This window comes from Sinohyriopsis cumingii, chromosome 14, assembly GCF_028554795.1.
Source record: "Sinohyriopsis cumingii isolate HCF-2022 chromosome 14, ASM2855479v2, whole genome shotgun sequence".
Classification (NCBI taxonomy): domain Eukaryota; kingdom Metazoa; phylum Mollusca; class Bivalvia; order Unionida; family Unionidae; genus Sinohyriopsis; species Sinohyriopsis cumingii.
Window position 1 is genome coordinate 27,655,960 of NC_142974.1, and position 23,293 is coordinate 27,679,252.

General features: G+C 35.4%; 1 protein-coding gene across 1 annotated transcript; it reads left to right on the top strand.

Moving 5' to 3' along the window:
- The first annotated feature begins 5,201 nt into the window (after positions 1-5,201).
- LOC149783477 (tyrosyl-DNA phosphodiesterase 2-like) lies at positions 5,202-22,847 on the top strand. Its single transcript, XM_089933123.1, has 5 exons — positions 5,202-5,293; positions 15,782-15,901; positions 17,390-17,600; positions 19,461-19,631; positions 20,771-22,847. Exons 1-5 carry the CDS (start codon positions 5,262-5,264, stop codon positions 20,882-20,884), a joined length of 648 nt encoding a protein of 215 aa, XP_089789249.1. The 5' UTR covers positions 5,202-5,261; the 3' UTR covers positions 20,885-22,847.
- The last annotated feature ends 446 nt before the right edge of the window (positions 22,848-23,293 follow it).

Below are 23,293 nucleotides of genomic sequence, written 5' to 3' on the forward strand. Positions count from 1 at the left end.
TTGCAATTGGCCCCGCCTTGGGAGCTATTCTTGTAAACAGTCCTTGAATAACATTTCCAAGTCCATCTCCATAATATGCACTGTAAACAGGATATCGCGAATTTACCACTCTGACTCGTTGAGACATATGATGAGAGTCATGTATGATCATCTTATTTAACTGTTATTAATGTAATCGCTGTCAACAAGTTCATCAATAAATTCTCGGTAGATGCTAGTATCCATGATACCACCTAGAAATAATCGCTTTAATTATTTCTGGCGAGTTATTTCCAGCTCGCTTTCCTCCGATGAGAACTTCTAACCGTGACACATCATTGATGATATTGTTAGGGCAAATAAAACCACTTCCCAAACCACTGCCAGTTGCTCCTTCTTCTGTTGTTTTCTTAAATAGTCTTAAGGGTGATCTTTCTCCTCTTGCTTTTTCAGACTTTTTAAGTTCCGACAGCGGTGAAGAAGACTGTTGTTGTTCTATCTGTTGCAGAGCTGGAAGGGGTTCCTGTTGGGGTTGTCGTGGTTCTAGTTGTTTCAGTGTTTCTTTATAAAGTCTCTTTACTTCTTCATCAAGACTTCTGTATTATAAATGATCATCTCCGGCTTGTTTTTTGTTTTTATATATGCGATATATCCACTTAATAAGATTATCATCAGTTACTTTTTCATGTCCGGGTTTTAAAATATCAGATTTATTAAATATACTAATTAATATTTTTTTCAGGCAATTTTTCTCTTTTAATATTTTTAATTTCTTCGATAAAATCCTCCTTAAATTTTGCAATCAGTCCAATATTTTCCTTTACTGGTTTAGACGCGAGTTCAGTACGATTTTGTTCAATGCCTTCAAGTATTTCTTCACCGACGGGTGGAGGGTTGAGCTGCAGCTATATCAGTTGGAAAGTCTCGTAAAAGTTTTTTTGTTTGGTTGGTTCTTCTCGCAATTTTTTCCGCCTGTGTAGCGGTTTGTTTTAGCACTGGAAGAATACCCTTTGTTTCGTCGTCAGGATCTCCAAGTAAAGCTCTTTCAGTGACCGTCGCAGCTTTTTCAGTAGCTGTCGTAACAGGCCTAAATAATTGTTCTGCACCTGTTGCAAATTAAACCTGTGCTTCTTGCCGCGCTTGATGTTTTTGTTTGACAGAATCTCTCACGGGAAGAAAACTTTTTATTGCTTCTAGTCGCTCTCGAACTAATTTAGCGGAATGAGATTCTCCAATGTTGGCCATTATTGTTAACTTAAATTTTTAATTTATGACAACAGACACGTAAATGTTTTTTTTTTCGTACCTCGATAAAGGCCTTAGTTTTCGAAAAGGGACGCAGGAAGCAGCAGGGAGGGCAACGACAACAAAGGGCAGCAACCACGGCGATAATTGCGTTTACTCGCGGTTTTATAAAGGGCTTATTTCGCCCTCCCTTTGCCTGAAAAGTTGTAGGATTCGCCCTCCCTGCTGCTCCATGCACCACAATCGTCCCGATAGTGCTTTGGCTGTTTTGCAGATTTCCTTTCTATCTTTTCTGAATTGTCAAGCACGATATACACATTCTCTTTGACACCTAAAGGAATTTTGTTCACGGCTGAAATTTCACTTACAATAATGTCCATTATTTGCTCTGAACACAGCGGTCGACCGGCTGGTAACGAATATGTTCCTGCGATATGCTGGTCTCTAGAAGACGATGTGTCGTCACAATTAGCGTAAGTATCATCACTTAAATCACCGATGTTGCTACTGTACGTAGTGGTAAAATCATTAACAACATTTTCTTTATCGTGAAATATGATTATTTTTCGGCGACTTAGAGATCGTTGGTAACTTATTAATTGCAGAAGTCAATGAATAATGAATTGATTAGTGGAAATTAATATTAGTGCTAATTATTGTTTTAAATATGCATGAATTGGGGGCGATTGTCCCTTGATTGGAGTTGAAGTGTCTTGGGGTCGAAATGTTTTGGGAATTTTCATGGGGTCGAACTGTTTTGCTCCCATGTGGTATTGCTAATTATTTATAAATGTTGATAAATATTCACGTTACTGCACCCAAATACTCTTGGTTTAAATGGGAGTTATTTCCCTTGGCAACTCGGCAACTCTTTGACCTCGCAACTGTTCCCGTTACATAAACAATCGCTAAATATGCACACTTTGTGTTTCTTTGTTTGTTTGTGTTGTTGTTGAATTTTAAATTATGTATTTTATAAAGTCTTGATGTGTTCTTGGAGAGTCTTCTGGTATACTGGGGTGTCTTTGGGTGTTTAGTGAGACCCCTATTCTGGCTAGATTTATTATGATTATATGCACTTAAAAAATAAATGCCAAGATGAATGGACTGAAGGAACAGTTCTGGCAAGCAAGATTTACTAATATTCAAATTTGATGTTTGCAAATTAAAAGATGGGAACTTCCAGACGGTCCCAAGTATTACAGGAATATTATTCATGTCCTTAGAAATCTACCTGCTACTGGGACAATTGTCTATGCAGAATCTCATATTCTGGGTGTCCTAGCCAACGGCCTGTCTAGACAGATACAATAGGTCCTCAGCGAATGGTCTATGTACCAGCTGATGACACGGATATGATGATCATTTTCATGGAGAAATTTCACCTTTTTCTTTACACGGCTTGATCAATATGTCGTGGCATCCATTAGATCATATCGTTGACCAGATTACACTATCTGTCCTCTTCAAACCCCAATCCTCACGCAGAAACCAAAATCTAATTACAAATTGCACACACACACACACACACACACACACACACACACACACACGCAGGTATACGTTGCAAGTTTGCTTTAGGTTCAGTTTAAATGAACGTTAACCACGATGCATTGTCTTCAACAAGTAAACAAATGTCCCGTTACCAGTGCCTTATTTCCCATTAAGCTGCCTACTGGAGTAAAACTTTAGGAGCGTCTGATTTTTAAGAATGAAAATTCGCTTTCTTAAGCAATTTATTTATTTGGAAGAAAAAAGATCTAGTTAAGGCCATTGTTTTTAACTTTCTATTTTGCGGGTTGGGGGGACTCTTAAAGTGCCTAGGGGCGGCAGAATCGTACATCCGTCATTGCCCATCACAATGGCCATTGTACAGTGTCCGTGATGACAATACTAGTCATGTGCTATCAACATACTTACTTTGCTGTACCTTATTTGCCATGATCTAAAACTACTGGTTGGGTTCATCATAAATATTGTCTGGATGAAAGCTGTTTTGTTAGTTTTAATTTAGTTTCTCATGATATTCTCTTCAGTAAGTTCCGTTATTATAGATGTCACGACCACACAATGGTTCCATTCTTGATAGGAGGTAATAAGTCTCCATATGAAATTTCCACCCTGTACAGTTTAACAAAAGGCATGGGGTTCATCAAAGCTCTGTATTAGGCTGTGTCGTTTTGCTATATTTATTAGTGGTCTTCGTCTCTGTATTCCATTTACAAATGCTCACATATTTGCAGTTGTTGCAGAATTCTTTGCATATAGTATTACTGTTTATACACTGGAATGCAAATTATATGTAAATAAGGAATCTAAGACGAACTGCATGCTACTGAAACATCTAAAACGTGTAAAGTAAAAAAAAATTAAAAAAATAGATCTATACATTAGCTATCGAACATTATAGGATAAGAATCTTTTAGGTGTAATGATTGTCAAAATTCTCAGCTTGGTTAAATAATCAGTCAAGTGTCTGTAAGTCCCTTAAATCTAAAAGTTTAATTGCTTAGTAGAATAATAAATATCTTCCCAAGGATTCTAGAATTCTTTCCTATAATGCTTATATTCTTCCAATGACTGACTACTGCTCAATCATACAGAGATAATGTGTTGAGTTTCAACCGAACAGAATGTACGTTTTACACGCGGGCAGCTCAACTTTTTTTTTTAATACCCGTCTGATGCCATCACTTGATCTGTTCGAAGAACTAAGATGACTAAATATGGATGAGATAACTGAACACATTTGTGGCTTGTAAATGTATCAAAAGAAACTGTTCCCGCAGAATTATATTTTTGTGGGGGGTGGGGAGAGTAAGCATGTATTGGTCGGCTATTAGTGCCTTCCCTCCGCCCCTATGTTAGGATGCCCATGGATATACTCTATTAATTTAGTTACCCTCTTCAAATAAAATGTTATTATTATTATTGTTCTTGTTGCTATTTATTATTATTATTATTATTATTATTATTATTATTGTTATTCGGTATAGTTGCTCAGAAATATACCATATCAATATGAACTTGTAAAATCTCAGTTACTCGGTCACTTGACAATTTTTTAGATATACGATAATAAGCTCAGCTTTGAATGATACATACAGTATACAAGCAGAGGACACATGAGGACGTTTTACCCATTGCAATTGCTCGTAACATTAAGTATTGCAAATAAGAGCTCAACACACTCGGCTGTCGGCGGATATAGACACTGTCTGGTTCTCTTTTGAGAATATATCATTCCATGGCAGTGTGTACAGGGTATGTTACTATTATGTTTTTATTGCCACTCGCATCGATCGCCTGAAATGGAGATATTTTATAGATACCGTTCGATGACCTCCAGTTCAGACACTTGCTGGGACGGTTCTAGAACTTTTTTTGCATCGCATCGTTAAATTTTTGTTCATTTGCGTTATGTTTGGACTACATTATAAATACCAATTGATACATCAAAGAAAGACGAATTTCGTAAAATGTAAGACGTTACTTTCTATATTACAAAACTGCCCGTATTAAAGTTAACCTCTTGTTTTATCCACTAATTTACAGCTGTTGTAGAACTGTATATACATTTTTTCACTTGTGCTTTTTTTTTTTTTGTTGTGTAAAAGCAGTGCCGAAAAGTTTCAAACAGCACTTGCGGGGTACACAATTCCATATAATGCAACCGAAACGATAACGAAAGCAGGTCTGTGTGCACATGAATCAATATATAGTCAGTAACCGGAAAAGAAAGTACAACTTTGCCCCTGAAATAGTAGTGTCAAATTTTATGCTCTGATTTTTGTATTATGTAATGCTCTTATTTGCCCAACTTCAAGAGCTTAATTCAAATAAGTAAAAATAGCGATACAATAAATACTAGACCGCAGAACAGTATAAATCTGGTTTTATTTTCATGGCTGTACGGGGCCGTTGTATCAATAGAACTGAAGGCTTTCCTAGATAGCTTATCTAACGTGTCTGCTGACTGAATATGCAGGGGTGGGTGGGGTTGAGTGGGTGGGCAAGCCATCGAGTTTCGACTAGAGATGAGAGCGAGTCAACTGAAGCGAATCCTAGGGTAAGGTTTTCTTAATATTAGACGGTTAACATGCGTTAGAAATGCTTAAATTGGAGAAACTTCCGAGAGCTCCCCACACGCGTAAGTTCCATCCCAGAGACCGCATGTCTACTGATTTACCCTCCCGCATAAACTATATTACTGGATATGCAGTACTGTTCACTGAGATGTTGTGGACACACAACCATTCCTAGTATAGTTACTAAACATATTAGAGTAAGTGAGTGATCAGGTATGTAATTAAGAAACTGCTTGTAGACTCCGTAGTCATACATGCATTTTATGTAGCTAGCATGAACGTATGACTCCAAACACACTATGCCTGATAATGCTATTTGTTTATCTGGGATTTCATACACATACACTTTCTTGTGTATTTATCCATTAATACACGAGTGATTACACTATAAAATACATTTCCTCTGCTTCTTTGTCTTCATGAAATTAGTAGGTGGCCATAGCGAGTTGAAGTTAGACTTTTATCTATGTAAGGAAATATCTCCAGTTCAGTATGCCCTAATCAGTTATATGCTCTAATCTAGACAGTCCTTCTTCCTGTACGCATGTCTGTGGTACACATGTATATCACGCATTGTATATCATTTCAAACAAAATGTATGAAGCAAATGTGCCCAAAAGTTTCACATCTGATACCAAGTCTCTTATAGATTAGCCAATTACGAAGTCACGTTTTATAACAGGCCTCTTGTAGATTAGAGAATAACAAAGTCACGTCTCATAACAAGTTTCTTTTAGATTAGAGAATAACAGTCACATCTTGTAACAGATCTCTTTCTATTTTTTTTTTTTTTGGGGGGGGGGGCACCAGACAGATGCCCCCCCCCCCCCATTTCCAAAAAAAAAAAGTATTTTATGTTTGTTTGTTTCCCCCTCAGATGTGTTGTATGTTTTATTTAAAACAAAATTTTATATCAAAATTTAGTATTTAGAATTTTTGATGGGGTATTTATGTTTCCTTAGTGTTATCTAAAGGGTTGTTTGTCAGAGCCTGGTTTCCCTCACCCGAAGTTCCTTCCATTGAAATTTTTGTGACCTTTGCTAGAGGTCGCCTAGGTCTCAGTGTTTGCTATATGTAGTGGTGCTATATTGTGTGTATGCAATATTTTATGTATGTTTGAGACAGCAAGTATAGATCAAATATCTTTCCCAGTTGTATTTCTTCATAATTTGGATTTAAGATCCGTTATGATAGGTTATACTTTATCTTTTAATTTGCTTTATGGTTTTCGAATTTTGACGATGGAACTGTGTACTATTTAGATTTTGTTTAAAAATAAAATCCTATTGTATTATTCGAGTGATAATATGTGTCTTTCCTCGTAATAGTTTTTAAAGATGCTGATAGGTAGTTTACGCTCGATCCAAGGTCCACACTTCTTTATTCTGTGTTTCTCCTGGGTCGAGTTTGGCCACCTTTATTTTAGTTTATCTGATTATTCTTTACTTTCCATTATTAACATTATCCTATTATGTTTAGTTTTATCACATTGGGCAAGCGTATGTAGTTTGGTGAAGTTCGCTGTTTTACATAAAGGGCATTTTGGCATTATCCTGATCACATGACGTTTGATTGCTTCTTCGCCTGTTAGCCAGGCGTTGTGCAGGTATTTAAAAATTATATAGGAAATATGTATGGTGATAGGGTGGCACCTTGTATATTCTCTCTTGATTTCAATCCATGGTGAGCATTGTCCATTTACAGTAACACAAGATTTGATATTTGTAAAGAAGAGATTGATCCAGTCTTGGAAATCCTTGCTAAAATGTAGTCTATAAAACAGTTTATGTCAAGAGTCAACACGACATTTTCATAACATTAACACCACACTCACGCTGTTTACTTGAAGAACGTGAAAGTTATGTCCCCTGTCAAGCAGTTTGTATTAAGAATGTTCATGTTATTTCCATAACATTCATGCCCCTTTCACGCAGATTATGGTAATGATGGAAAAGTCATTTCCATAACAGTCACGCCCCTATCAGATAGGTTATATTAAGAGTGTACAAATCATTTCCATAACGTTCACACCATATCAAGCAGTTTATATTAAGAATGTGAGTGTTGATTCCTTATCTTTCAAATCCTCATTATGAACGGATTAATTATAATAAGTCATCATCTTTTAAAATTTCAGGTATGGTTTTTATTTCATTTCATAAGAATGGCAACAGATATGTAAACCTGAATTACATATTGACTCCTGGATCAGTCAGTGGTTGTATAACATTTCAGAAACATGGGTTGCCACATGGTTTATTCGGAGACATAATTCACGCTAGGAACCAGTTTAAGAAAGACAGAAGAAAGTGAGGCAATCTTCGTGACCCAGCAGGCCGTTACATGTAATACACAATGAATGTTAACGAATCTCCAGTTTGTAGAAAGAAAAACAGAATACGATAAATCCGAAATTATCCAGAAAAACAATATACTGTTCTCTTTGAAATCTACAAAAGGCTTACAATAGTACATTGAGTTCTCCGAAGATTGGAAACTCGTTCCTGCGTGTATGTGAATTTGCACTTTAACTTATTTTTAACTATTCGAGTCATAAAGGCTACGATGTCTGCAGTGTAGCATTTTATAGTGATGTCTGGTACTGGGTCATGATGCTGCAGACATGTAGCTTGATACCACTCAGTCACGCTATCCTGACAACAGGCTGACCAGTCCTAACACTAACGTCTTAATCCTGAGCGCCAAGCCAGGCAGCTGCTAGTGACATTTTTATACGTCTTTCGTATGGGTTCGAACTCTCGACTTCCTGCATTAGATGCGTACGATCTAACCACAAAGGCCACTAAGCACTTTGTCATATAGAAATCTGCTGAATTGGTTGTCTCACCCGCTTGAGTAGTAAAGCTATTGATATGGCTACGCCATTTTATTTCACCCCGTATCGACATAGAATAATTTAAAAGATCAAAATTAAAACTATAGGAGGCCAGTAATAATTGGGGATAGTTTCATAGTCGTTGAAAATTACTAGAACATTCATTATTTTGTCTTACAACCTCTCCTATAGATACATGAGGACATTACAAAATCGAAATTTAAAAAAGACATTAATGGTCTGTATTGAAATTAAATGTATAATGAAGGTAATATATATCACGATATTTCGACAATATCAAGTTTTCTGTTTGTTAACCTATCGTAAAATATACTTGACTAGCCGGAATCTGCGGGTAATTCACAAAACTATAGAAACAATAGACTAGCCAGACAACGAAGATAATTTAATTTAAAAAAAACTATAGAAATAATAGTCTAGCCAGACTACGTAGATAATCGGGGAACACAAAATAACAAGAATCATTTTTTTAAGCGTCAGAAATAATTGCACACAGCTAAACATTATTCACTCAACAGTGTTAAAAGAGGTGATATAAATTATTTCACGGGTTGAACACCAAGGCAACATTGTATCAAGATATAATGCGTATGACAGGAGAAATGTGTAATAATAATAATAATGAGGACTTTGTATAGCACCTGATATTTAGAAGCTCTAAGCGCTTTACAACATTAGACAACACCTATAAGATAAAAAACATATAATAATATTATTACCAAAACAAACACCATGAAATTAGAAGAAAATAAAACATTAAAATATAATTTAAAAAAACATGCTGGGAATATTTCAGGTAGGAAACATTATTAAATCTTTAAGTTTGTTCTTGCAGCGGGGAGATGTGCTCTGATCGTGATACTCTAAGTATGATCCGAGCAGCTGTGTTTTGAACTTTTTGAAGTTTCTGGAGTAGATATTGAGATGAACCAGACAGAATTGATGTACAATAGTCCAGTCTTGAAAGTACTAATGAGCACACAAGTGTTTTAGTGGCAACTGAAAAATATTTGCTAATTGAGCTGATGCGTCTCAGCTCAAGATATGCAGCCTTGCATATGTTCATAACATGTTGCTGTAGTGTGAGAGTACTGTCCAGAGTAACACCTAGGTGTCGTACTGATTGTGTGAATTTAATGTTGGTGTTGCTGATATTTAGTGTTTGAGGTGAATGAGAAAGTCTTTGTGTTGTGATCAGAATGGCCTCAGTTTTATCATCTTTCATCTGTAGCTTATTACACGTGGTCCATGATTTCACATCAGAAATGCACCTCTCTACACCTTGGATGGTAGCATCAACTTCGGTTGGGTGGCTAGATTTGTACATTTGGGTGTCATCAGCGTACAATTGGTGAGACACTGCATGATGATCTATAACACTTGAGAGCGGCCGAGTGTACAGAATTAAGAGAACAGGTCCAAGAACAGACCCCTGTGGAACACTACAACATAGATCAACTGGGCTGGAGTGTATTCCATTTGCAGATACAATTTGTGTCCTGTTGACCAAGTAGGACTTGAACCACAGTAAGGCTGTATCGTGAATGCCAAATACATGCTGGAGACGGTGAAGTAATATATCATGGTCTATTGTGTCAAATGCTGCAGACAAATCAAGGAGGGCGACGACTGTAATCTGTCCGCTACCCAACGCAGTGAGAATGTCATTAACTACTTTTAGAAGAGTAGTTTCAGTACTGTGGTAAGGGTGATATGCAGATTGTACATTGCTAAAAAGACTGTTTGAATTTAGATGAGATACAAGCTGGGATAGAACAACTATTTCTAAGATTTCTTTTATATGAATGGGAGATGTGAAGCTGGGCGGTAGTTCTTTAAATCGTTATGGTCTAGTATTGGGTTCTTCAGCAGAGGCTTTACAATGGCAGTTTTGAAAAATGTTGGGAATTCCCCGGATGAAAGAGAGGTATTAATAACATCAGTTGGTGAAGGCAATACTGGATCTAAGCACTCAAGCAGCAATGAGGTTGAAATTGGATCAAGTTCACATGACTTTGGTGCACACTTCATCAGGAATGTACGTACAAAATCCATAAAGAAAAGTTCAAATGCTGCTAATGGTTGCCGCTCAAATTCTGTATCCCAACTGTACGGTGACGACGAGTCAGTTGAAATTGTGGTGTCAAGCTTATCTCTAATGATTTGTACTTTGTCACGGAAGAAATTTGCAAACATGTCCGGAAGGTCGACTGGAGAGAAGGAAGTTCTAAGTGGTGTTGATTTGTTCCTTGACATTAGCTTGTTAGTAATCTCGAAGAGCTCTTTGCAGCTGAAACTTTCCATGATCTTAGTAGTGTAGTGGGCTGAGTTCGCTGCATGGACTATATTTGTTACATTCTTCTTAGCGACTTCATAGCGTTTGCTTATGAATAGTGAGTCTGGTGGAAAGCCAGAGCCTCTCAGCTTTACGGCGATCTCTTTTAGCAGTGCGAAGCTGGTCCCTAACACTGCTATACCATGGAGAGCACTTTTGAATTGATACTCTGCACTTGGTAGCTGGGGCATGTTTGTCAAGCAATGAACGCAGACAGTTATCGAATTGTTCTGCGGTAGGAGGTAAGCCAGTTGTTAGGTTAGCTTGGATGTCGTGCATTAGTTTGGTTCAATTTATCATACGGAGGTTTCTCTTAGCAGCAGATAAAGGTAGAGGGTTATGGACTGATACGTCAAGATGGCATATAATGCAGAGGTGATCTGATGCAAGGTCATGGGATACCAGGGAGGATCGTAGAATGTTATCATCAGGTCTATGAAGAATCCAGTCTAAAATGTGACCATGTTTATAGGTGGGTTGGTTAACTGACTGTTTGAGGTTGAAAACATTTATGGAATCTATAAGTTTTTATGTATTTAAGTTACCGGGACAGTCAAAGTGAAAGTTGAAATCTTCAAGAATAATGAGGTTGCCAGCTATCGAATTTCCATAGTCCAAGAGATTCGGAAACTGCTCCAAAAAGAGAGAGTCAGCCAGCTTGTTTTTTCTACTAGGAGGAGGGCGGTATAGGCAGAAAAAATGGACTGACCTTTGCTCCAGTGTGACTGTGGCTTGGACTAGTTCAAACGATGTGTGGTCAAAATTAAATGTTTTGCTGTAGTTAAGACGTCTTATCATGAGTTCTTTGTGTTGATAGCAATTCCACCTGCGCGAGAATTACGTGGGAACGACTTGATGGAGTAACCAGTGGGTGTTAGACCCGCACACTTGGGCTCGTCGCCTGATGTTTTTAGCCATGTTTCTGTCAGGAAAAATAAATCAACATTTTGGTCGTTGATAAAATTAACTAATTCTGTGTGCTTTTCCGGTGGTCCTACTGACTGGGCATTGAATAACGCGATGCGTAAAGGTATTTCTTCGATAGCTGACACAAAGGTTGACGAATTAATAGGGATTTGAATTAGGTTATCTAAATTAACGGTATAACTTTTTTTAAATTGTTGAGCCGAAATAAGGGAGGTAACTGGGATTCTTCTTCGCCGGCCAGCTTTGAAACAAGGTTTCTTTTTTCGCTTCTGTTTACATTTAGGTAATGGTGAATGTAGTCCCAGTTTATTTAGTCTAGAACAAAATGTAGCGTGGAGAGACAAGGAGTGATCATTTAAAGCAATTAATGAGGGTCCATCATAGCATAAACGGGTTGACTGGTGAGTATCACGTGATGGTGGTTTGTTCAATAACAGTGGAGCACGACAGCTGAGAAAAAGTCTAATTATTCTCGTTTCCAAAACAAGGAGATGAAGAAACACATACAAATTGAACAGCCAATACATAATGAACACAATAACGAGGATTAAAATAGGCAACAGGCACAAATATCATGAAAACGGCACTAAAAAACGGAACAGCTGCTTCAAGCCGGTTAAGCGATAGCGGCCATCTTGTTAGCCAGCGTTTGTTATGTTGAAGCATAACATAAAAGCAAACAAAGGTTAATTTTTGTTGAATCAAACAAAAATTATTCCAGTGTTTAAAAACTTTAAAATTTAGATTACTTTCAGCGATGGAAGGGCTGAACGAAGTTAAATCAGCTCAGATAACACTTTGGTTAAAACAGTGCGTTGTGAGGAAGGACAAATTACGCATTTGACGTGGGTAAATACATTGTCACAAATTATTTTTTGCTAAACGAACTGTACAATGTGACGAGTTCCAATGTATTTGGAAACAGGTCAGTTTAAAGATCTCCGGTACAGAGATATAAATTTAGAAGACAATGTTCAGTTTAAAACAACTCCTGGCGGCTTTTATATGTAGCAACGTCCTAATTTGGAATGGCAAACTTGTCACAAATCGAATATATGGTTTAAATTGATTAAATAGAGAGTGCCATCATTGGCATTATCATATAAATCGTCTTTAATTGAATCCTACACATTCTGCCAATTATCTGCCATTAAAGATGCTTCTTTAATCGTACACATTTTACGGTCATTTCAAAATCGACATTTTATCGTTGAATAACGGAAACATCATGACAGAAAATATATTTAGAAGTTATTCCACACAAATACAAATATTAATAAATCCATACAGAAACAAATGAGTACCAAAAGGAATTGACTATGGCTATTGCACATGGAACATTGACAAATTACACGCAAACTATTGACAGAAAAGAACTTAGAGAATAGATGGGAAATAAAATTAAGAAGACATACGAAATCTACGTTAGTGCTAAGGTTAACACAATTTCCAAAATCATTGTCAGATGTTGTGATTTATATGATGACGTCGTTGAATATCATATTTCTACCAATTGACAACTTAAACAGCTTATAAAATAACTGAAAGAGGTTTATATGACCTCAAATGAAATGATTTACTTCGCTTGGCTTTTATTATTCATTCTGACATTACCTCCATATCTGATCGAGTGTTTGTTTAACAAATTCAGCAAGCATTGTTATAATTATGGCAAGACTAAGTATAGAGGCATGTCTGTATCTGTGTTCATTTTGTAATAATGTCTTACGGGGAAACAAATTAGACAATGCCGTTCAAAATCATGCCTAGGCAATGTTTGCTAACACATTCTCCTTAATGATGAAGTTAGCCAATTTGAATGATTCAGTTAGTTTGCAGAATTTGATAAGAGCAGCAATGATACCTGATTACTTGTGTTAAGTGTATGACGTTTGGCAATTCAGACTTTAAGCAAGCTGGATGATGCATTGGCTTTATATACTGTAATGCGTCATCAAACCCAGGAAATAAAGTTAAACTTGAAAACTCGGATAGCTTAAACTTAATGATTGCTTCCAAGGAAATATTGATCAAGGAAATATGAATTCATATTTATTATAGAATGGGTAGGTTGTATGTGTTACTGCTTGCATATGCTGTCATCATATATTGTGCTCTGATATGACCTATGACGAACTTTCTTTTATAGAATGGTCCCCGACCTTTCTTATTCTTTTGTGATAATTCAGATACGTAATCCTTTGAACAGTCAATACCGTTATAGAACGTAATGTTATCCTTCAAGTCTCAGGTAAACGTTTCTGTCTCAACATTGATGCATTAAGAATAAATATGAATAATAAGTAGTTTCATTCTATCTCGTTCTTGATATAATAGAACTTGGACAGTATTCGCTAACTCAACTCTGTAGATCCACAGAACATCAGCATTTCTACATGTCATACTCTTGTGCTGCATAGTTGCGAACTCAAAGTCATCATTAATTCTCTGGTATGCTTGAAAAAAGTAATTTCAACTATGTTTGACAGGTTTGTACTTGTCAGGATTCAGGTTCTCAGGTGTCATATTTTAAGTTCTTAGTTCTAAATAATGGCTTGTGGAGGACATACTTACTTTTTCTCTTCGACATAAAGCCAGAGGCCGGTTGACTTCCCCTGTATTTTCCCATTTTCTAGTGTCTTTCTGACTTTCTGGGGTGATTATATTTGCGTTCAGTTGTTCATTTTGCCTGAGTTCTAATATATTCCTTTTTCTTGAGCTTTGCCATTGTGTCAAGTTTATATCGTGCATAACCCCACACAAGACCGGTTCCATGTTTAAGTCTTTCGAACTTGTTAGTTTGCCTCATACATTCACCCAACAATTTTGACATTTTGTTTCTGATATCTTTTAAACCATTTCCGTTTGGTGAAGCTTAAGTTCATTCCATTTATATTGCTTTTTGTATACTATTATTATTTAGTTATCACTACAGACAACGTGGTATAACTGCGTTAAATGCTGAACTTTGTGCGTTCGCGTTATTTTACTAATTGTACATATACAAATATGATCATTAGCCTGGATTTGTTCATTTTAAAAGTCTCAGTTGTACCATTTTTTCCTCGTTCATTTACTATACTCATCATTTTGGCTCTATACCACTGCAACACTATCGTTTAATCCGTGCAGTATATATTGAATGATATGTACGTCTATATTTTGTATTTGACCTTAATTTGAACCCAAGTTAATGGTGTACCTGACCTGTGACATTTATTTCGTAAACAACATAATGTATAACTAATATTTCTCTTTCAATTCGGATCATTACTACTAGTAAAACATATTTGTTTCAATTTGAGTTAAAAATACAGTTTTAAATCTTATCATAGAAATATCAAGAATGGAAATTTCCGATTAAGTTGACTGACTTCTTTACCTAAGAATTATTCATTCCTAACATGTGAAGCAGAATTGGTTTTATTCCTGTGTTCAGTTTTTCGTTAGGGTTGATTCATTTATTCAAATTATTTTTCACTGGAATTACAAAATGCTGATTAATAATTATTGGATTAAAGCATTAATTTGATATTATAGTGAATTCAGACAAGAACATTTTGGAATATATTATAGTGATATTTCAAAAGAACGTCAGCACATTGTCACACTGCAGATAATTGGTATATTAGTACGAGGCCCCTATTACCAAAGAGATATACTTCTCACACGTGCGCTTTCCTCTTATGACATCACCACAAGGGTTTTATGAATTCAGTAACATTACCTTCTCATAACCATTTTATCTAGAAATATTTCCGTTGTTAGGACAGGTGACTTTAAATATTTGTCGTTTGATTATATATATATATATATATATATATATATATATATATATATATATATATATATATATATATATATATATATATATATATGTGTGTGTATATATATATATGTATATATATATATGTATATATATGTATGTATATATATGTATGTATATATATGTATGTATATATATATATGTATATATATGTATGTATATATATGTATGTATATATATATATATATATATATATATATATATGTATATGTATATATATCATCAACTTGCATTTAAATGCTCATTGGAATCTTTGAAATGTGGATGACAATTAATTAAATAGATGTATTTTGTTTAACAAGACTATCAGTACTTTAAACATTAAAATGCATGAAATGTGCAACAATGGATTCTTTTCCAGATGGGAAATATAGAAACAGACTTGAACGCTTAGCTGTATAAGAATATTGTGAATAAGCATGGAGAATAAGATTAATATAATTTTTTAGCTTCTGTTCAATTCTTCTTTCTAATTGCACCATCGTTTCCGTTTTTACCTATGAAGTTTTCAAATTCGCTTGCAGATATAACAGCGATGAAGACACAGCGGCTAACCGAATACGCAGAATGTCCTGGAATATCGACGGACTGGACCAAAAGAATAAACAATTACGCGTCCAAGGCGTCTGTGACGAAATTAACAAGTAAGGATGGTTGAAACGAGACATCAATGTACGTGCATTTGTCAAACATCTGTTATCATAATTCTGAAATGGTTTCATCTTTGTAAGTATAGTACAGGTCAGGGTAGACACATACTTGTTATATTAGTTCCAAATGATGCATACCAATGGATTGTATGGGCCTATTTAAAATATCAGTGACTAGTCTCGGCCGATTTGAAATAGGAATAGCGTGTTTTGGCCAATTTAAAATGCCCATGGCTTTTTTCGGCATATTTGAAATACTAATGGCGATTCTCTGCCAATTTGAAATACCTTTGGCTTGTTTCGGCTAATTTGAAATACCATTGGTTTGTTTCGGCTAATTTGAAATAATAATGGCGTGTCTCGGCCAATTTGAAATGATAATGACGTGTCTCGGCCAATTTGAAATAATAATGGCGTTTCTCGGCCAATTTGAAATACCAATGGCGTGTATATGCCAATTTGAAATACCATTGGCGTGTATCGGTTAATTTGAAACACCAATGGCTTTTCACAACCAATTAGAAATACCAATGGCTTGTCTCGGCCAGTCTGAAATACCAATTGCTTGTCTCAGCAGATTTGAAATACGAATGGTGTGTATCGTCCTGTTTGAAATACCGTTGGCGTGTGTCGGCCAATTTGAAATACCAATGGCTTCTCTCAACAAATTAGAAATACTAATGGTGTGTCTCGGCCAATTTGAAATAACAATGACTTGTCTTGGCCAATTTGAAATAACAATCGCGTCTATCGGCCAATTAAAAAAAAATCCGTTTTTCAATGGTATTCCCGAACACCCCCACTCCCCCCATATATATATATATAATGGTTATAAAGATAGTGATAGGTTTGTGAGTTCTAGTTTGTTTAACGAGATTTTTCAGCACATGATAGACTATACATTGCAGCCACTATATCTGATGGAGGCTGAATCAAGTCTTGTGTAAATATATTGTTTCTCTTTATGTATACCTCGGCTATAAGGAAGGCAAACTAAGAGGATAAAACAAGCAACAAGATAAATTGCCCTTTCTGTATTAGCTTACATATTAGTTTGTAGCATATATATATATATATATATATATATATATATATATATATATATATATATATATATATATATGCATGTGTGTGTGTGTGTGTGTTTGTGTGTGTGTGTGTGTGTGTTCTCCATGGATTAGGACAAACAAGTTAGAATAATATACTCAAATCTTCAATACTCGATGAATGAGTAAAGTGTAATAACTATCTGATGACTACTTATCTCTTGTATCTAATACCAACACTACGTTCGAAGCATATTCAAAAAGGAATAAAACCCATAGATACGGACAAAGATTCAACATTTGCAATCTGGTAACTGATTTACTCGCTGATTGTTAAACTGATTTGAAGATGAATGGTTCCACGATTCATTTTGTTCAATTGCTTATTTTCATTATTATGTTTACATTCATTAACCAATAACTTTCTTTAACACAGGAGAATTCCCCATGTGGTGTTGCTACAGGAGGTGGTTATGGAAATGCGGCAAATACTAGAGGAAAAATGTCAGTCGTATAGTCTTTTCCCTGCTGAAAAAAACAATTATTACACAGCAATCCTCCTGCGACGAGACTGCACAATTTTTGAAGCTAAAACAATTACACCATTCCCTTCCAGCGTTATGTTTAGGAATCTTCTTACAATAAAGGTTTTCACCTTAATTCACAAACAAGATAGTTTGGGGAAACACATTGTCTAATAAATGGTCATGAAATTAGCGTTTCACTTGGAAATCAAAGCATCGATTAGCACATGAAAAGTTTAAAAAAATGTTTGGCACAACGTTTAGTTTGCAGCAATGTTGTCACACTCATGTCCTGGAAAGAGAACGATGATCGCATGCATTTATAACAGCATCCTGTTTATAGAGCCCTCTGGCGATATTCATTTGTTATCTAGATATTGTTCAGGGGCAGTTGTAAGGGCTTTGTAATTAGCAATATGTTGCTGTATTTTTGTTATGTCTTGGCCAGTAGTATCTCTTTGTAAGACACCGTATGTTGACGTTCCTGGGCCAGTTGATAGCTCTTTGTGACATATACTATGTTGACGTGCATGGCCAGTTGATAGCTCTTTGTGACGTACACTATGTTGACGTTCGTGGGTCAGTTGATAGCTCTTTGTGACATATACTATGTTGACGTTCATGGGCCAGTTGATAGCTCTTTGTGACATATACTTTGTTGACGTTCATGGGCCAGTTGATAGCTCTTTGTGACATATACTATGTTGACGTTCATGGCCAGTAGATAGCTCTTTGTGACATACCGTATGTTGACGTTCATGGGCCAGTTGATAGCTCTTTGTGACATATACTATGTTGACGTTCATGGACCAGTTGATAGCTCTTTGTGACATATACTTTGTTGACGTTCATGGGCCAGTTGATTGCTCTTTGTGACATAAACTATGTTGACGTTCGTGAGCCAATTGATAGCTCTTTGTGACATATACTATGTTGACGTTCGTGGGTCAGTTGATAGCTCTTTGTGACATACAATATGTTAAAGTTCATGAGCCAGTTGATAGCTCTTTGTGATATACAATATGTTGAAGTTCATGAGCCAGTTGATAGCTCTTTGTGACATACACTATGTTGACATTCATGGGTCAGATGATAGCTCTTTGTGACATACAATATGTTGACGTTATAAATGAGAGTATACCAGCCATTTGGTATCTCTTTGTAACAAATAATAAGCTGATGTGCAAGGGCCATTTGTATCTTTTTGTAACACACACTATGCTGATGTTGAACGACCAGTCGGTAGCTCTTTGTAATAAACAATATACTGATGTTCAAAGGCCAGTTGGTCGCTTTCCTAACAAACAATATGCTGATGTTCATTGGCCACCTCGTAGATTTTTAACAATATAAACGTTGATGTTCATGGTCCATCTATTTCAATATTACATGAAACCAAATAGTCTTTGAATGTATCATATAAATTAGAAATGAATAAAAACATTAGTTAAACGCCCACGAATTTAGACCAATTAAGAAAGAATTTAAAAAGCACTCATACAAAACAAAGGCTTAAGGTACTGACACGAATACACAGCAAATCTTGAATTGTGCATAGAAAGCGACTTAAAAAATATTTTGAATTAAAATTTTCGATACGTATTCTGAATCAAACTTTAGAATATTACCTACAGCCTACGATAAGAAAACCCCGAATAGTGAGAGAATAATTAATAATAATAACTAATCATGTGGGCGGTTTCATTTCAATATTATCAGGAATGTTTAATAAACGTTACATTGAAATAATGCTAAGAATTGAAAAATATTTTACTTCTTAACCTAAATGGTAACAAACACAACACGCAATATTTATAAGATTTTTGGGGACCTTTTCTAGCCCTGCAGCATCTCTATAAGATGTTCATACCCACTGCGGAATTCGTACAGTTTTATAATTATTACCACAAGATGAGCATTAGATACAAAGACATTGTAGCTTATATACCATGATCTCAAATGAATATTATTTTTGTGTCATAGTGTACTGTCAAAGGTATCACGTTTGACCTATTGACCTCCCATTTGGAAAGCACAAGACCGGTCGCAAGAGAGAGGAAGAGACAGCTAAAAACTGCATTTGAGAATGTAAAAAAGGCTGATGCAAACAGAACCGTCATATTTGGTGGGGATTTGAATCTTCGAGATAAAGAGGTAAATAGTCCCACAGTGAAACATTTCTTTTAGAACAACTTTATATAGAGTCAATCTGAACAAAACTTGTGCCCTATCTAGAGGTTGAAAAGAAAAACATATTAAAACACATTCGAGTGGGACTATCCTTCCAGTTTTTCAATTAAAAAATATTTTATCAAAATAGAACGAGGCTGAGGTTCTGGTCAAAGAGTCAACATTTTTTAATTTCTCTTTGAGTCATCAATACTTTGTTTGGAGATATTGTCTCTTTAGAAATAAATTGCCAAGTTTATATAAATAGTTAGCTTACATTTTCTTTGAACAATACGATTTATTCAAAATTTATCGTCAAGTGAAATTGCTTTTAATACACACGTACCTTAACATTACTATAATATGCTTAATTTAAACCTCCAACAATAGTTTATAACATACACATTATTAGAAAGTTGTAGAGATAGATAATGCATGACCAGTACAAAAGTGGTCAGTTGTTAAAGTACGAGGCAGGAGTGATAGGGGAAAATTTGCAAGTGAAAGTGAATGTCCCATTGAACAAATTACCATGATCAAGATAGCCATGCCTAGTAACTGCATAACATTTCCCGCAAAACTTGTTTCGTTTTAAAATTGAACCCTTTATGACGTATACGTTTTTGGGTAATATAATAATTTCAGACGAACTTAATGAAAATAACTAAATTATGAGCAATGAAAATGATACATTTGATAAAGTGGAAACTATATGCATCAAAGCTAAAGCTGTCATAGTAGTTAGTTTTGATGTGGTTTTATTTAAAGCATCGTGTACTAAGATCTACTTAACCCATGTAAAGGACTTGCTCATTATGGAGAGAATAACTGTAATCCATTCTTCAATAAATTCTGGTGCTCACCATGAGACGAGGTCAAGGTCACATATAAATATCACATTAGCACTGCGATGTTTTGAACACAGCACATACACATATTTGTTGATGCATTGAACATTTTGTTCACTTATGGGGTGGGGGTGGTAGTTGGGTGAGTTGTAGGTTTTTTTGTTTTAGGAGTTCGTCCTGGTTAGAACAATCAGGACCACCTCTGCTAAGAACATCTTTAGCACAGTCATAGTTGTATTTATATCTCATCCATTTATTTATTTCTTTATGTTACAGCTTGATGAAATACAAGGTATCCCAAGCGATGTTTATGACGTATGGGAGGTTATAGGGAAAAGACCAGAGGTCAAGTTTACCTGGGATATGGAGCGCAACGACAATCTTGAGTGAGGTTTTGAATATAAGCCAAAATGTCGATTTGATAGGATGTATATACGCCATTGCAGACCAAATGCGAAGGTAAAACCAATTCAGTTTGAACTGGTTGGTTTGGAGAGACTGCCGTCATGCCAGCGATTTCCAAGCGACCATTGGGGAGTGTTAGTTCATTTTAACGTACTACCTTGAATGCCAGAACCATCAAGAGAGGATGAAATAAAAATGAAATGTGTTTATTTTATCAGATTTTGGTCAAGTGTCTTGCACTTAAAGATAAGTGAATCCTAATATAATTTTAACAATTACTCATTGGGTTAAAGTTACGCCAGTACAATATGCATTTAATTACCAGCCTGAGTTTAAAACACCAGTACCATCCTTACACTTCTAAATACAGGACTTTCATTTCCATTTCAAGACATGATACAAACTATAGAATTAGGTTTTTGGAATTGTAATACTTTGTGGCCCCACACAAAATCTACATAAATTGTACTTGCTGTTGAATGCCTTTTATACTGTTATGTTTGCAATCATATGCACAATCACATGCACAATTACAAGCTGTTTTGAATGCCTTGCATCTATATGGCAAAGCCTGCAAGTCTATTCTTCTTAAACAAATTTAATCATATTACCAAACTTTAAAGTTCATGCTTCTCAAACAAATTTAGTTATATTGCCGAACATGAAAGTTCATGCTTCTCAAACAAATTTAGTTATATTGCCAAACCTGAAAGTTCATGCTCCTCAAACAAATTTAGTTATATTGCCAAATCTGAAAGTTCGTGCTCCTCAAACAAATTTAGTTATATTGCCGAACCTGAAAGTTCATGCTCCTCAAACAAATTTAGTTATATTGCCAAACCTGAAAGTTCATGCTCCTCAAACAAATTTAGTTATATTGCCAAATCTGAAAGTTCGTGCTCCTCAAACAAATTTAGATATATTGCCAAACATGAAAGTTCATGCTCCTCAAACAAATTTAGTTATATTGCCAAACATGAAAGTTCATGCTCCTCAAACAAATTTAGTTATATTGCCAAACCTGAAAGTTCATGCTCCTCAAACAAATTCAGTTATATTGCCAAACATGAAAGTTCATGCTCCTCAAACAAATTCAGTTATATTGCCAAACATGAAAGTTCATGCTCCTCAAACAAATTTAGTTATATTGCCAAATATGAAAGTTCGTGCTCCTCAAACAAATTTAGTTATATTGCCGAACATGAAAGTTCATGCTCCTCAAACAAATTTAGTTATATTGCCGAACATGAAAGTCCATGCTCTGAGACAAATGCAGCTGCAATGCCTAACCTGATTCTTTCGACATAAATGTAGATATATCTCCAAATATGCGAGCTCGTGTTTCTGTGACAAGTGAAGATTAATGCCTAGCTTGAAAGTCCATACGTTTAAGATAAATATTGTTATATTGTCAAACTTGAAAGTCTTGAAAATCCCTGCTTCTGAGACAAATGTAGTGATATTATTAAGAACAAAACTAATTGAAGTCATACTCAATGGTTAAAACCTGCAGTTCTTAACGGTTTCTTGGTGTAACTCTTTTCTGAAATTGTTGGCTTGATAAAACTGTGTTAAACATTGTTGAACAAACTTGAAATACATCGATGATCTGAGGGAAAAAGCTTTGAAGCAAGTCATTCCTATTGCCATTCAGCCGTATGTGTGTGCGATTTAATTGAAACGCCGCATGTTCTTTAATACAGGTGAGATATAAATTATTGATTACTTATACACTTATTTCTACACTCATTTCCGAATAGTAACATTTTCACAGGATTTTTATTCGGATAGAGATAAAAGAACCTCCCTCCCAGCAAATGATCTGTACAGATAGTGTGATAAAGTATACATTGTGACTATATCACTTCTAGCCATAAGAGAGACAAATTTGTCAATTCTTGGTTGTACATAATATACATTGTTTAAGATATAGTCTTCGAATAATATTATATTTTGGACAAACGCAAGCCAAGTGAAATTCATCCCCTATTTATAGAAATATTTCCTCTCCTGTACAGTTCACAAAATCGGAATACTCTATCAATTTTTTCCCTTCTTCCTGTTTCAATCATAAGTTTGTGGCTTGTATAACTTCGTTGCAAAAATGTTTCCTTAAATTAAAATGTATGTTGCATGAGATGTATTTCTCACATTGTAGTAGTGATTTATAATAACTATAGGAATACCTTTTGAGGAATTATTGATATGCTCAGACCAACTTTGAAATACCGTGTCTCTAATCCTTTGTGTGAACTCCTAAATACATACTTTTACATATCCAACATCTTGTGTTATCCATACATATCCAAAGCCATATTGATAGAGAATATCTTTAATCTTAGTAGCCAACGTTACTCTACCAGATTGTGTAATATTTTCAACATAATATAACAT